The 12,836-nt window shown below is 37.6% G+C and overlaps 2 protein-coding genes across 4 annotated transcripts in view; one reads left to right on the top strand and one right to left on the bottom strand.

Moving 5' to 3' along the window:
• Positions 1–828, bottom strand: part of LOC145978584 (sphingomyelin synthase-related protein 1-like) — a 40,167-nt gene extending 39,339 nt beyond the window's left edge. For 2 of the 3 annotated variants that reach the window (XM_083111293.1, XM_083111310.1), the window contains exon 1: positions 457–828. In XM_083111293.1, the coding sequence (XP_082967419.1) occupies positions 457–467 (11 nt within the window). In that variant the 5' untranslated portion in view covers positions 468–828. The remainder of the gene's footprint in view (positions 1–456) is intronic. The other variant, XM_083111301.1, reaches the window with a different exon arrangement.
• A 301-nt stretch (positions 829–1,129) lies between these two features.
• Positions 1,130–12,836, top strand: part of LOC145978575 (uncharacterized) — a 44,427-nt gene continuing 32,720 nt past the window's right edge. Inside the window, exons 1-2 of the mRNA XM_083111281.1 lie at positions 1,130–1,226; positions 11,204–11,336. Coding sequence (XP_082967407.1) covers positions 11,208–11,336 — 129 coding nt within the window. The 5' untranslated portion in view covers positions 1,130–1,226; positions 11,204–11,207. The remainder of the gene's footprint in view (positions 1,227–11,203; positions 11,337–12,836) is intronic.

Raw genomic sequence — 12,836 nt, 5'->3', positions numbered from 1 at the left:
CTGATTAGCTTCATGCTAATTCTCTGAAAATTTTGGAACAACAGCACTGGCCTTTCATACGTTAAGTTTAATGCTGTTTATCCAGAATTTTCCAATTGGGAGTGAAGGTTTGTATTTAGGCTGGTTTAGAGACAAAACTTCAGGTAGGTGTGTGGATAGATCAACGGTTAGAATGAGTACTTTGGGGGCTCTGTTACATACAACAATATTTTGTTGAAAAAACGGCGAAACTGCTCTAGGATACGACGATCTCTGGTCACACTAGGGGCTAAATATTTCGGTTACTTATTTGTGGTTTCCGCATCATCAAATAAATATCATATTAAATTAAATACACAACAAAGGTTAGTTTAAAACGTCAGACTCGTAATCCTATTAAAGAATTTCGGAAAATGTTGACAATTTCAAATATGTGGAACATTTTAGGCCTATTTATTACAAAGGTCTAGATCTTACCAGTATTTCATGAGTTTGTCTTGAAAGCTTTGTCTTTGTGTGCGTCGTCACATGATTCACAACACAACCTTACTTCACCTCAATTAGCACAAATCTGCTACGACGTTAATTTATCCCCTTGCATAAAAGAAGATTGTAAAAGACCGTCGACGACACTATATTTCCTAGGTTCAAGATGCTTATTCGTCACGTACAAATCTATGGGAATTACATTACATTATTCTAATTCTTCAATTTATTTGCCAATTACACAACACACCTAAAAAAACAGAAGGTATTGGCATTATAAGAAGGTCAATGCTAGTTAATGAGCTGTTCGCGGACTAACGAACGAATCTTTTCGACGAACAACTGAACTAGTTCTCACACGGGATCCGTTAACCACGTGGATAGCAATCTGTCCCACAGTAGCTTACGCCAGAGAACGCTGGGCCCTGTTGGGTGTTGTCATTTCATTTATGAAATATTAAACATTTCTGTCATTTTTAGAATAAAAACAGTCGACAACAATGAAGGTGTATTATGTATGGTATTATTATTATTATTTAAGTGGGAAGATGGAAGAGATGTGCTTTTGTAGAATTTTGGACGCGGGATTTTTGACGATTCCCTATTTCCCTTTTAATATATTAGAGAGAGTCTGTGCGTCGTCCGAACACACCACAGATACAAAAGCAGAACAAAAGTAAATGAATAGAAATCAAGAAACAGATAAGTAACCGGAAGTAAAAGTAATATCGGTCTATTTGGTGTGGAACGAAAAAAGTGAGGTAATGCAAAGAAAATATTGTCAAATTACCACATATGATAATTTGTTGAGTATTATTTTTTTTTAAAAAAGAAAGAGTATAATGTTAAACTGTAGGCTACTCAAACTTATTGTCAGCATATCTTTGAAATTTTGTACATGCAAGTAAATAAGGAGTAAATACAGATCTCGGCTAGAATGTACAATATAGAGAAAGTCTCCAATTTCGTTAATTTTCGGTATACTAACTAATTTTGGCCTCCTAATCACGAATCTGTTGTAAAAAACCAGGGGTCACGTCTGGAAATTGTACAGTTTGATGAACAATTGTTCATTAGCGCCAAAAACCATCCATGGGTAGCCCCACAAACCATTCACGTTAGCCCCAAAAACCATCCACGGGTAGCCCCACAAACCATTGACGTTAGCCCCAAAAACCATCCACGGGTAGCCCCACGAACCATTCACACGAGGTTAGCTTAGGCCTGTTTTTTCTTGTTAAACAAAGGCGTGGTTGGACACAATGACAGGATATTACATTTTTGTTACTACGCATATACACCTATATATATATAAAAAATTCAATCGGCTTTTTTTTCAAATTTTCAGACGTGACCCCTGGTTTTTTTCAACAGATTCGTGATTAGGAGGTCAAAATTAGTTAGCATACCGAAAATTAACAAAATTGGAGACTTTCTCTGTATTGTAAATTCGCTCCCTTAAACCCGAAGGTTTATGGCTGCAACAACACAGACCTTCCATCTGTCCCAATCCAGAGGAAGATCTATCCACTCTTTTCCATCCCTACAGAATTAATTTGGGTACATCTCGAACTTTTCATCTTTGCCTTCTACTGGTCTCTTAAAAAAACCATCTGGTTTCCCAACAAGAATCCTGTAAACTACTTTTCCTTTCCCATTCTTGCCACATGGACTGCCCACCTAAGTCATCTTGATTTAATCATTCTAATAATATCTGGACATGAATACAAATTGTTTAGTTCTAAATTATGTAACCTCCACTCACCTGTCTCCTCATCCCTTTTAGGTCCAAATATATTTCTAAGGATTTTATTTTTATTCCTCTTTCAATATAAGGGACCAAGTTTCACATCCATATAAAAGTACATCCAATATTACTGTTTTGTATATTTTATCTTTTAGTTTCTTAGATATTATACAAGAAGATAAAAGTTTCTATGAAGTGAAGTAACACACACTTCCTGAATTAAGCCTGATTTTTATTTTCTCTTTAATACCATTTCCATTTGTTAGTATTACTCCTTAGTACTTGAATTTCAAAACTAGTTCATCCGAGTTGTTATCAGTTTAGTTTTCTCTTTGCTAACTTCCAAACCTATCTCTTTAGCTGCCTATGTTGTGAGAAGTAAAAGAAAGCAAAACTTACAATAAGCCTTAGTACATTAGGTATTCTCCGTATATATAATTATATGGTGATTTATTTACAACCGTTTGTTCCCAAGCAAGCTATTAATAACGAAAAGACACACATTTTAGCACAAACATGCTATTTTGATGTCACATTTCTGTTCGTACAGTTGCAATGAAAACAGAAAAACAAACATAAAAGTGCTACGAAATGAGACAGTTTAATAGCCAGATGCATAACTGCTTGGCATCTACTGTGCATAAAAGCGACCAAGGTCTTGCAGATGTCTGGGCTGATTCCTTCCCACTCTAAAGCTACGCCCCTCTTCAAATGTTCTTTTGACTTGCACTCATGTTTATGGACACGTGTCTTCAAAAGTGCACATAAATGCTCAATCGGAATCAGATCTGGACTTTGAGCTGGCGTTTTCAACTGCTTTGCTGCATTCTAGATCAATCAGTCTCTGTAAAGTTGAGCAGTACGTTTGCTGGCGTTATCCTGTTGGAATGTGAACACACGTGGAACCCCATTTGCTGGCCACTTTGTTTCACGTTATTCTTGAGGATATTATTATAGACATGTTTGTCCATGATTCCATCAATGACTTGATTTTCCCAACTTGTTTAGTCGTCCTACAGTCCCAGATCATAATTGGCGTTTTACCATGTTGTATTGGCAACATTGTCATGGGTATTTGCCTTCCTCCACACTTTAGTCACACCATCTGAGCAGTGCAGGTTTATTTTGGTTTCTTTGGACCAGATCACGTTGTCCCAAAACTCCTGATCCTTATGTAAATGCTCTTTATCAAATCTGACTCTGTCGATACGGTTTTCTTTCTGCTTGTGAATGGCCTTTTTTGTGCTATTCTGCCATAGATTCCATATTTATACAAAACCCGTTGGATGGTCTCGTTGCACACTTGTTTCCATGTTGCTTCATCAATTACAGGGTGCATTTTGTCATACTCAATCTAGGGTTCTGTCTAATATTGTGAATAATTAAACGTTCTTCTCTGGAATTTCGTTCCCTTTCTCTTGACTTTCGTTGTATATTTTGTGTTGAACTACTATTGAAATTTGTTAATGATATACTGAACTGTAGAGTGCGTTCCGTTCAGTAACTGGCTTATTTTCTGCATGGAGAATCCTTTTAAAGCCAGATTTACTATTTCCTCTTTCATGTCTGCACTAAGTTCCTTTCTCTTCCTCATTTTGGCTCGAACTGATGGATGGAGTGACGAAACATGACAGCGAAGGTCTAGTAAGGTAACAGTTACCTCTGACCTCGCATTATATGACTGCTGGACACACACACCTGCCTAACTCTGCAGTGTACGAACAGAAAACCGGCATGTTTGTGGCAAGTTTTGTATCTGTAATACCTTTGTTGATTGAATAATATTGATTTTAATTCAACTTGGCACATGTTTGTGGCCAAGGTAATGGACACTTTACCTGACAGGTACCAGGTGCAACAATGTAGGCCATCGAGCCCGTTGCCAAGGCACACGACACACCGGCTCGGACCCCTCGAAAGACCAAGACCGGGCGTCGCTGCCTACCATTTATCTTTCTGTTATAATATATGCCACGACTAATTCTCAGTTTCTGCGGGTCATGAGAGTCCGCATCTCAAGGTTCGGGTAAGGGTCTGCTTTTGAATAATAATAATAAAAATAATAATTTATGTTTACTTAACCAAGAACCTTAACTCTAAAGTAGGTAAAATAAGGTAACCATTCTCATGCTTAAACTTCCATCGTGATCGCACCCGCATCCCACTGACCAGTGAGGATACGCATGCGAGTCGCGAGCGAAATCAGCATATTCGAAACTGACGTCTTATGGATTGATAAAGCCTCCGCCTCACTGACCAGTGACGGCGGGACACCTCACCAAACCAAAAGGATGCCAGTTAATTTGTACTTATGGACAAAATTTACTATAATGAAATACCTATTAACGACTACATGTTTATTTACGAATCCAAACATAGTTAAGATAAATGAAAAATATACAAACTTCTGATCAAAAGAAAACTACAACTATGCCAAATGATAAAATTTAGATCAATAAGACTTCCGTATAACATAGTCAAAACTATCTATTGAGTAAACATAAAACCCAAGAGAACTCTCTCTTATATTACATGTCCATATCCCATCATAGAACTAACACAGCTTTAACTTGGTTTCAATAAACAGGTGACAAATTATTCAGTAATGGTCGACAAAATTTCTTGGAAACAAAACAAAAGAAAAATTTGCATAACTTCTATCAGTAAATTCCTATTCGTACTTTTGTCATATTTTCACATCTGCGTTATGTTCTCTAGAACTCATGGGGTATACTACCATCTTCAGGACCAACCTCTAATAACATTCATAACAAAATAAAATGGGAGCCTTTCTCTACCCAATATCAAAGCCATATCTCGGCCACAAATTACAAATGTCCACGTGGAATTCCTTAACATAATAACAGAGGACTCTATGTCTACCCTTTTTGGCTACTCACATTGCAAAAGCAAAACAATAGACTTTTACATAAACGAATTTCTATAGAAACATATACTCGACCGGTCACCTATTATAACTGTTTCAAAATTACATAGAAATAAAACCTAAATAAGAGAAACCAATAAACTTTCCTTAACGTTCCCGATACTCAGACTTTAAACGGACATGAAAAATTATATAAGCTACGAGATTTAAAAGACACCCTCTGACCAGAGGTATGCTCTCGGATTAATGTAATAAAGAATCAAATTTATTTACATGAACCTCCTGACCAGGAGAATTCAGAATGATTTAGAAATTACTCGACGAGAAGGATGTATATCTTTGAATTTATATCGGAGTCACACTGACCAGTGACAACTCCAACAGAATTTATGAATCAAAATTTTAAATTACTGATTAAATGTTTATAAAAGAATCAAATTATTTATATGCCCGCTAAATCCCCTTTGAGGATCATGCTGACCAGCACAAATCCTGAAAGGTGGCTTACGGGAAACCTCGGACATTGTGGAAGGGAGAGCTGACCAGCCACTCCCCACACAACGCCCGTATTCTCCCAGCCCTGGACCTCGACAAGCGATTTAATCACCTAACGATTCCGGAATCTACTGCTATACTGATTATTTTGCCAGCGAAACGGCTTGTATTTATACTTGCGAGATTGCGCAATTCTATTCCCCAACAAAAGATTTGGACAAACTGAAAAGTTATTTTTAGCATTCAACAATTACCCCTTCCAAAAAGGCATATCGAAAAACACAATGCAAGCTAAACTTATTTACAAACCCGCGCAGCGCCGAACGAAAAAGAACCCATTGTTGTTAAGAAAGAAAAATAATGCTGCTTCAACTTGCTTCGCGTTCTCTTTCGCTTGGCAGAAACTGCGTTACAATTTCTAACAAAGATAAAATGTACATTCAAAAGATTAAAACTCCAAAAGAATTTATACGAGGGCTATCGAAAAGTAATTTAAATAATAAAGAAATTTACCAAAATTTGTCAATCGTTACACAGGTAAGTTCTGTGCTCTATCAATTACTCCACATCTGGGCCTGGAGAGGTTCCTTATCTCCTGCAATTCTTCTCTCTCCTTTTCTTTCTTCTTTCCTCCTTCCTGTCTCATTTTTTCCCATTCTTTCTAACACTCCTTTCCATTCTTTGTTTATCTTCAGTCCCCCATTCCAGTTCATACTGTCTTCTCCTTTTTTCTCTATTTCCTTGGTCTCTTTCCACTTCCTCACTATTCCTATCTTCTCCCTCCCTATCCTCCTAGGTTCCTCCCATTCTATGTCATGTCCCGTTTCTTTTGTGTGCTTGAATATAGAATTTTTCTCTCTCTTAAGTCTTACATCATCCTTATGTTGCTTCAACCTGTCTTTCAGTTTCTTTTTCGTTTCCCCTATGTACACACTATCACATTCCATGCACTGAACCTCATATATAATCAATTCCTCTTCTCTGTTTTCTTCCTTCTTCTTGTTCGCTATCCTTAAAATGCTTCAGCCTCCCTTTCTTTATGTCCATATGCCCACTTTTCTCAGTACTTTGCTTATCTTCTATGTGGCTTTCCCCATACTCCTTATGCCAAACCACCCCTCTTTTTCTTTCTCTTCCCCATCTCCTGTTTCTTTATCTTCCTTCTTCTGTTTACGTCAAGTCTGTCTTCCTTTTTATACCGAATCTTTTCTAGCTGCTCCCATAGGCTCTATTTTGCTTTCTTTTTCCCTCTTCTTTTGTGCGTATTTTCTTGATTCTGTCTTCCATATTCTTTATAAAATTTCTTTTGATGGTTCTTAGAATAGAAAAGCAATATATGAGAATTGAATCAAATAAATCTGGATCAGATAACAGGTCCAATTTATTCTTATTTTGAAACTAAATTTACCATTACACCCCTCAAACAAACGTTTATCATATTAATATATATTATTATTATATCTAATAGTATCTAATATTCCTGTTTCTCGCTCATATATTCTCCATCTTATTTTCCTTTCTGTAATTTTTGGCTTCAAAATTCCATTTCTGGAAAAAATACTCTGAGGCAAATCACTGGCTCAAACCTCTGTTGCCACCCAAGTGCTGTAGTTCAACAGAAAGAATGTCTGTGATGGCAGGAGTCCCAAGTTCGAATCCTGTCCTGGGTATGGGTGTTCTTTTTGAGTGTAAAGGTAAAGGTAAAGTGTTCCCCTGTATAGCACCACGCCATGAAGGCGTATAGGGTGTGTGGGGGTAACGCCCCACACTTCCTTGATCCGGTCGTGAGTGGGGGTGATGTGATCAGCATCACGCCCCTGACCGCCTTTACCCCCCAGGGTTTCCCCCAGGTACCCATGTTATTCGATGCTGGGTAGGCGCCGGGGCCGTTTCCACCGTTAGAAAAGTTCCCGGATTTGAACCAATCTTCATTAATTTAATCATATCCACTCATCCTCATCTTCGCGATTAGCCAAAAGTGGCAGAAAAGCAAAGTCAATCAATCAATGAAAACTCCAAAAAGTAGATGCATCAATTGAACTTGAACCAACAGTTATCAGAAAATAATTATTGTGAAAATTAATATTAATAATAGATCCCTGCACACTGCAACAGCAGGTTGCACAATTTCATAGTTTAAACAACACCATGGATGTTGGGGAGGGGTATGCCCCTCTGGAAAATAAATGTCAACCATAAAAGTGCATATTTCACATCTAACTTCATTTTAGTCAAAGTAAATTACATTATTTATTCTAAGGTCTCTGTAGGAACATGATAACTTCAAAGTGAATGAGTGTTTTTGGAGAGGGCTTCTCTATTATGGGGAGAAATATGCCTTGGTTACCCCTCTTCCCTGTAAAAAATCATTCAGACATCTATGAACAATGCTTCTTCCAATTGTGAGGTTTTCAATGCTGCTGAAAAGTTACGAGCGTGGAACTAACACATTCATCTTTTGGCCCACTCTCCCCTACCAGATAGTCTTCTTTCAGTGTAGGCACTGTAGGTGTGTGGCGTCAATTTGTAAGGCAAAATTCAAAAGGCTAACATACTACCTGTTCGCTCGATCCCGTCCTGCATGCAGAAGCGGAAGTTCCCATGTGCTGCCTGGTGCTGAACTGTTTAGAATTTTGCCACATAATTACTTACATTTTACTAGAACTGTTAAAAGTGTAATTCCAGCTTACATGGATGCTCCACGCCTGCATTGAATTTTTTTAAATGACAGATTTCGATGTTTTACGTAATGTAAAATTAGTACCAGCACATGGAAAACACACAAGTAAGGTAGATATTTGATCCCAAAGATATAAGCAAAATCCTGTCATCTCTGAGTACTTTCACCTATTTTCATTAGTAAAAGCTGGTTATATGCATACCTCAAATAGCTAAATAACACACACAAAATATCACACCAACAGACTTAAGACTCGTAACTGAACAAAAACGTCGAAAATTGCTGTCAGCACCAAATCTAACAGTCCTAACCTTAGTATGTAAAATTATAAACACCAATAAATGTAACACTCCTAACAATAATTTCACTTCTATTTTGGTTTCATAAGTTTTCAGTACATTGTAGCTATTTGAGTTAATTTATTTTATAATACATGTATGAAACGGAAGGCAATGTCACATCTGCTGCTGTTGTGGAATACCATGTTGGATTCTATATTCATTTGTACGAAGCATTCAGGCCAGTGACGTAGCAGACGCCCCTGCAACCCCCGTAATGTGGAGGGGCCCCACAATGTTCTCTCTCTGTGCTCCTGAAATGTTATACTCCCAGAAATTCAACAGAGTATATCTTATTTTTTTTTAAAATATACGAAAGATAAATCTGGTTCCCAGTAACGTATCAATGACGTATACGATAATAAGCAGCACATTGTCCCAGCCAGAGGGGACGAGGTAATTTGGCATGAGGGCCCCCTCCGAAATGCAGAATGAACTTACTTGCTCATAGATGACCATCAATAGGAAAATACACTACACAGTTTGTCGTAAACATAGTGTAGTGTGTCAATTATCTACAATTATGAATCCAGTATGAGCAGTGTTCAGTTCCTCAAACAGTCGATGCCTTATTGCTATACAATAAACAATCAAACTTGGTTTGATTTTTGATTTAGTTTATTTTACTTCGCGTTTTGTGCCTCTTGGCTAATTTGCGAAGATGGGGATGAGTGATGAAATGATGAAATTGATGAATGGACATTCACAAACAACCAAGCCCGACCGGGATTCGAACCCGGGACCCTTGGCATCGCAGCGCGATGTGCTAACCACTCGGCCACAGGGTCGGGCTCAATCAAACTTGGTAATTCATGATCTATTACCATTAATATTAGTTACATGTGATATTTAAAATGTAACTAACTTCCCACGAAATATTTAAAGGGAGCCTTTTCATATTGAAATAAGAGCTGAGATAAATTTCCCACATTGTCCACATTTGTTACGTTTTACTTCAAAGGGGCCCCAAAATTTATTAGATGGTGGGAGTCCAGGGGCAAATATACCTTTTCCCTAAGGGCCAGTACCTCCTTTTCTGTCACGCAGGGTGTATGAGTTTAATGTTACCATTACATATTTTGTGAAGTTCATTTTTCGGATATATTGAAATTTCTTGCACATTTCTGTCGAACCAGTTCTATTTTTCCAATTTGTTACGATTCTGTGATCTGCAGTGTTCGAAGTGAAAATTCCTAGCTGCGAATTTCCTTGTTCGAATTTTGGATCAACTTGAAGTCAATGCATAAGTAGAGGAGGATGCTTATGCAAATTATCCTAGCTGTGGGGGGATGCATTATGAAATTTTTCTTAGCTAGGTGATAGCATTCCCCTTTCTTCCTTCCCTCTCAGACATACTTCAGGCACTGATGATCTATTACTAAAATGGTTCTTGTTATATGAGAAAGTCTTTAAGAAATATATGTTCCGTGGTCTATCGAAAAGAAATGGTATCGTTGAAATTTTGAATAATGATATTGAGGTCCACTAACAGCAAAATTAAACATCGTGTCCGTGTGAAAACACCTTTTTGGGAGCCCAGTCCTTCCAATCGGCATTTCAATGAGTGACAGATTTTCAGTGAATAGTGCCCCATCGCCACTTTATTATCTATCTCAAAATTGGAGGCTGCTGCGATATCTTCGTAGCAGATTGCAATTGACATTGTGATGTCACCACTAACAATCTAGAGGTCCAGTTCAACCCCAAAACTGAAATAATAAGTTTGCTTGAATATATAACTCACTATTAGTATTGGGAGGCTAATGTGAGCGACTCGGGCAGGGGATGGTTTTGAAGTTGAAGGCGCATCCACTTCCAAATACCAAAGAGGAATGCTTACTATCATTTAAACAATCCCCCAAACAGTATTTTTTTAAAATTGAATTGTTTGAATTGTTGTTTTAAGTTTTTAAGTCCACTTTATGCACAGAGAGGCTAATCGGGACTGGACCTACAATTTAAAGTGTAATCCGAACCACTATGTGTCTCCACCGGTTCTGCTTCATGCTAATGTTGCTGCCTTGTAATCAAGGGGTCCCAGGTTCGATACCCGGTGGAGGCAGAAGTGGTTCGGATTCCACTTTAAACTGTAGGTCCAGTCCCGATTAGCCTTACTGTGCATAAAGTGGACTTAAAACACCAAATCAATCAATCAATGCTTCATGCTAAGTAGCAGACGTACTAAGTGTGTGTACCTTACTTGACAATAACAAATTTCCGTGAGCTAAAAACAGCTGAAAACATTCATAAACAACATATCTTCATAAAGCATGCAAAATATTTGACTTCCTTGAGAAAAATATCACTTCCTCGAGGGATATAGAAGGTCAAGGGTATCGAGAACTCAATCCCATTTAATATTTAATTTATTCAAGTGTTAGTATTGAAGTAGTGTTTTTGTTGGTCACAAGAGTAATTGAACATGCCCTGTCAGGTGATGTAAAATTGTATCATAGGGATAAAATAGACTTGAGTTACGATCCAATTTCAGTCACTAGTAGGATCATAGTTGGCTCTATGCCTTGTGATAGTAAGGCAGGCAGGTATTTATTGATCATGGTGTTTATAATGTATTTTTGTTTATTTTCAAGTGCAATGATAGAAAAAAAGGAAGATGTATTGAAACAGATGAAAGCAGATGTACAGGAACGTTTGTCTGCAGCAAATACAACATTAACCGGCCTCTCTCAATCCAAGCAGGTGATGGAGAAGCGAACTGGTCAGGTGAGTAATTTGCTTCCTTGGAATCACAAGGTAAATAGCGAAAGGTGATTCGCTTAATGAATCTTATTAAAACTTGTAACAATAAGAGAGGAACAGCAAAACATAGTACGTGTCACAGCTAGCAAGGATGCAAACAAGGAAGGGACAATTGATACAGCCAGTTATGATCAATGAATAGGAACAGTTCTGCTATCTTCAGAGTATAATAGCAAATAACAGACGATGAGTAGATAGAATTGAACAGAAGAAACAAGGAGTGGCCCAAACAAAACTATATGTACTGAACAGTTATGTACTGAAAGTTTATCAGTAGACTGGTTTTGTTGTCGGGGACGCTTTAAGCAACGTGTTTTGATTTTTGTAAACTCAGATATGCGGAAGAAATGTTAAATCCATCTGACTGATAAAAATAAGACATATGGTTACTTTAACCTTTAGTGGACGGACGGGAACCCAGCTACTTACGCATGGAAACCCGTTCTGGATAGCTGGGAAGTCAGCTTTCCAACACCACATGGCAGCAATTAACATGCCATTTCTTGAAAATTACGCATGATATTTCAGTTGTCTTTGTTTTTCATTTATGATCATATGACATACTCGAATCACAACAATATATTCATTGTTGCAATTAAAAAGCAGAGTTTGAAAATTTCATTGTCTCTCGCATTGTTGTGAGATAAATCGTATAAAATGGGTTACTGCTCAACCACTGCTTTTTTGCTGATATATTTCACTTTAACAATGTGTGACAATTAGGGGTTCAGGGGGAAATTCCCAATTTTCAATATTTCCCTTTTTATCCCCAAAATTTGGAAACTGACATTGCATGTCCTCAAAGAGTAGTCTTTTGTCATGCTTCGCTCCAAATTTGGTTCATCCAGCATGCATAGGGCTGGCCCTAGAAGTGAAATTCTAAAATTTCTTTTCCATAAGCGGGCAATACTACCACTCTTATATATTGTTATTTTTTTTCCCGAAAAGTATCAGCGTATTTTCTTTCAATGAAAGTTTGTCTGGGTGTAGGAATGTACTGCTGCTACATACTACATTTTTCACTCTTGTTGGTGTATTGTGGTGACGACTACAGGAGCCATTTTTTTATAAATGTAGATTGTCTTCTTCCTTTAGTATTCATTATTGGGAGGTACAATGTATAAATTTCATCTCCACCAAGAGCCCTGTCATAAAGGGAAAAAAAAACACTATTTTGTGTTCTAGAGTTGCAAGTTTGAAAAATACATGCTTGAAAAGTTCCCATCTGGAGAGGCTATCCATGTGCATGTGGCTCTGTCGCTAAATGTTAAACACTGTTTGTAATTGTTGCTTTCTGGGGTGCACTGAAAGCTGCAGTGTATTCCAATAACCCTAAAAGTGTTCACTAGCTTCAAACTAAAGTCTCAGTTGTAATTACAAAACATCAGCTTCAGGCTAAATTCCAAAACATGCTGAGAAGACCCGACATGTGCTTTTAGGCAAGGCATATTTCGATATATTGAT

Source organism: Lepisma saccharinum, chromosome 1 (genome assembly GCF_977018435.1).
Source record: "Lepisma saccharinum chromosome 1, izLepSacc3.1, whole genome shotgun sequence".
In the NCBI taxonomy this organism is placed as follows: Eukaryota; Metazoa; Arthropoda; class Insecta; order Zygentoma; family Lepismatidae; genus Lepisma; species Lepisma saccharinum.
This window is presented reverse-complemented; position numbering and strand designations above follow the sequence as displayed.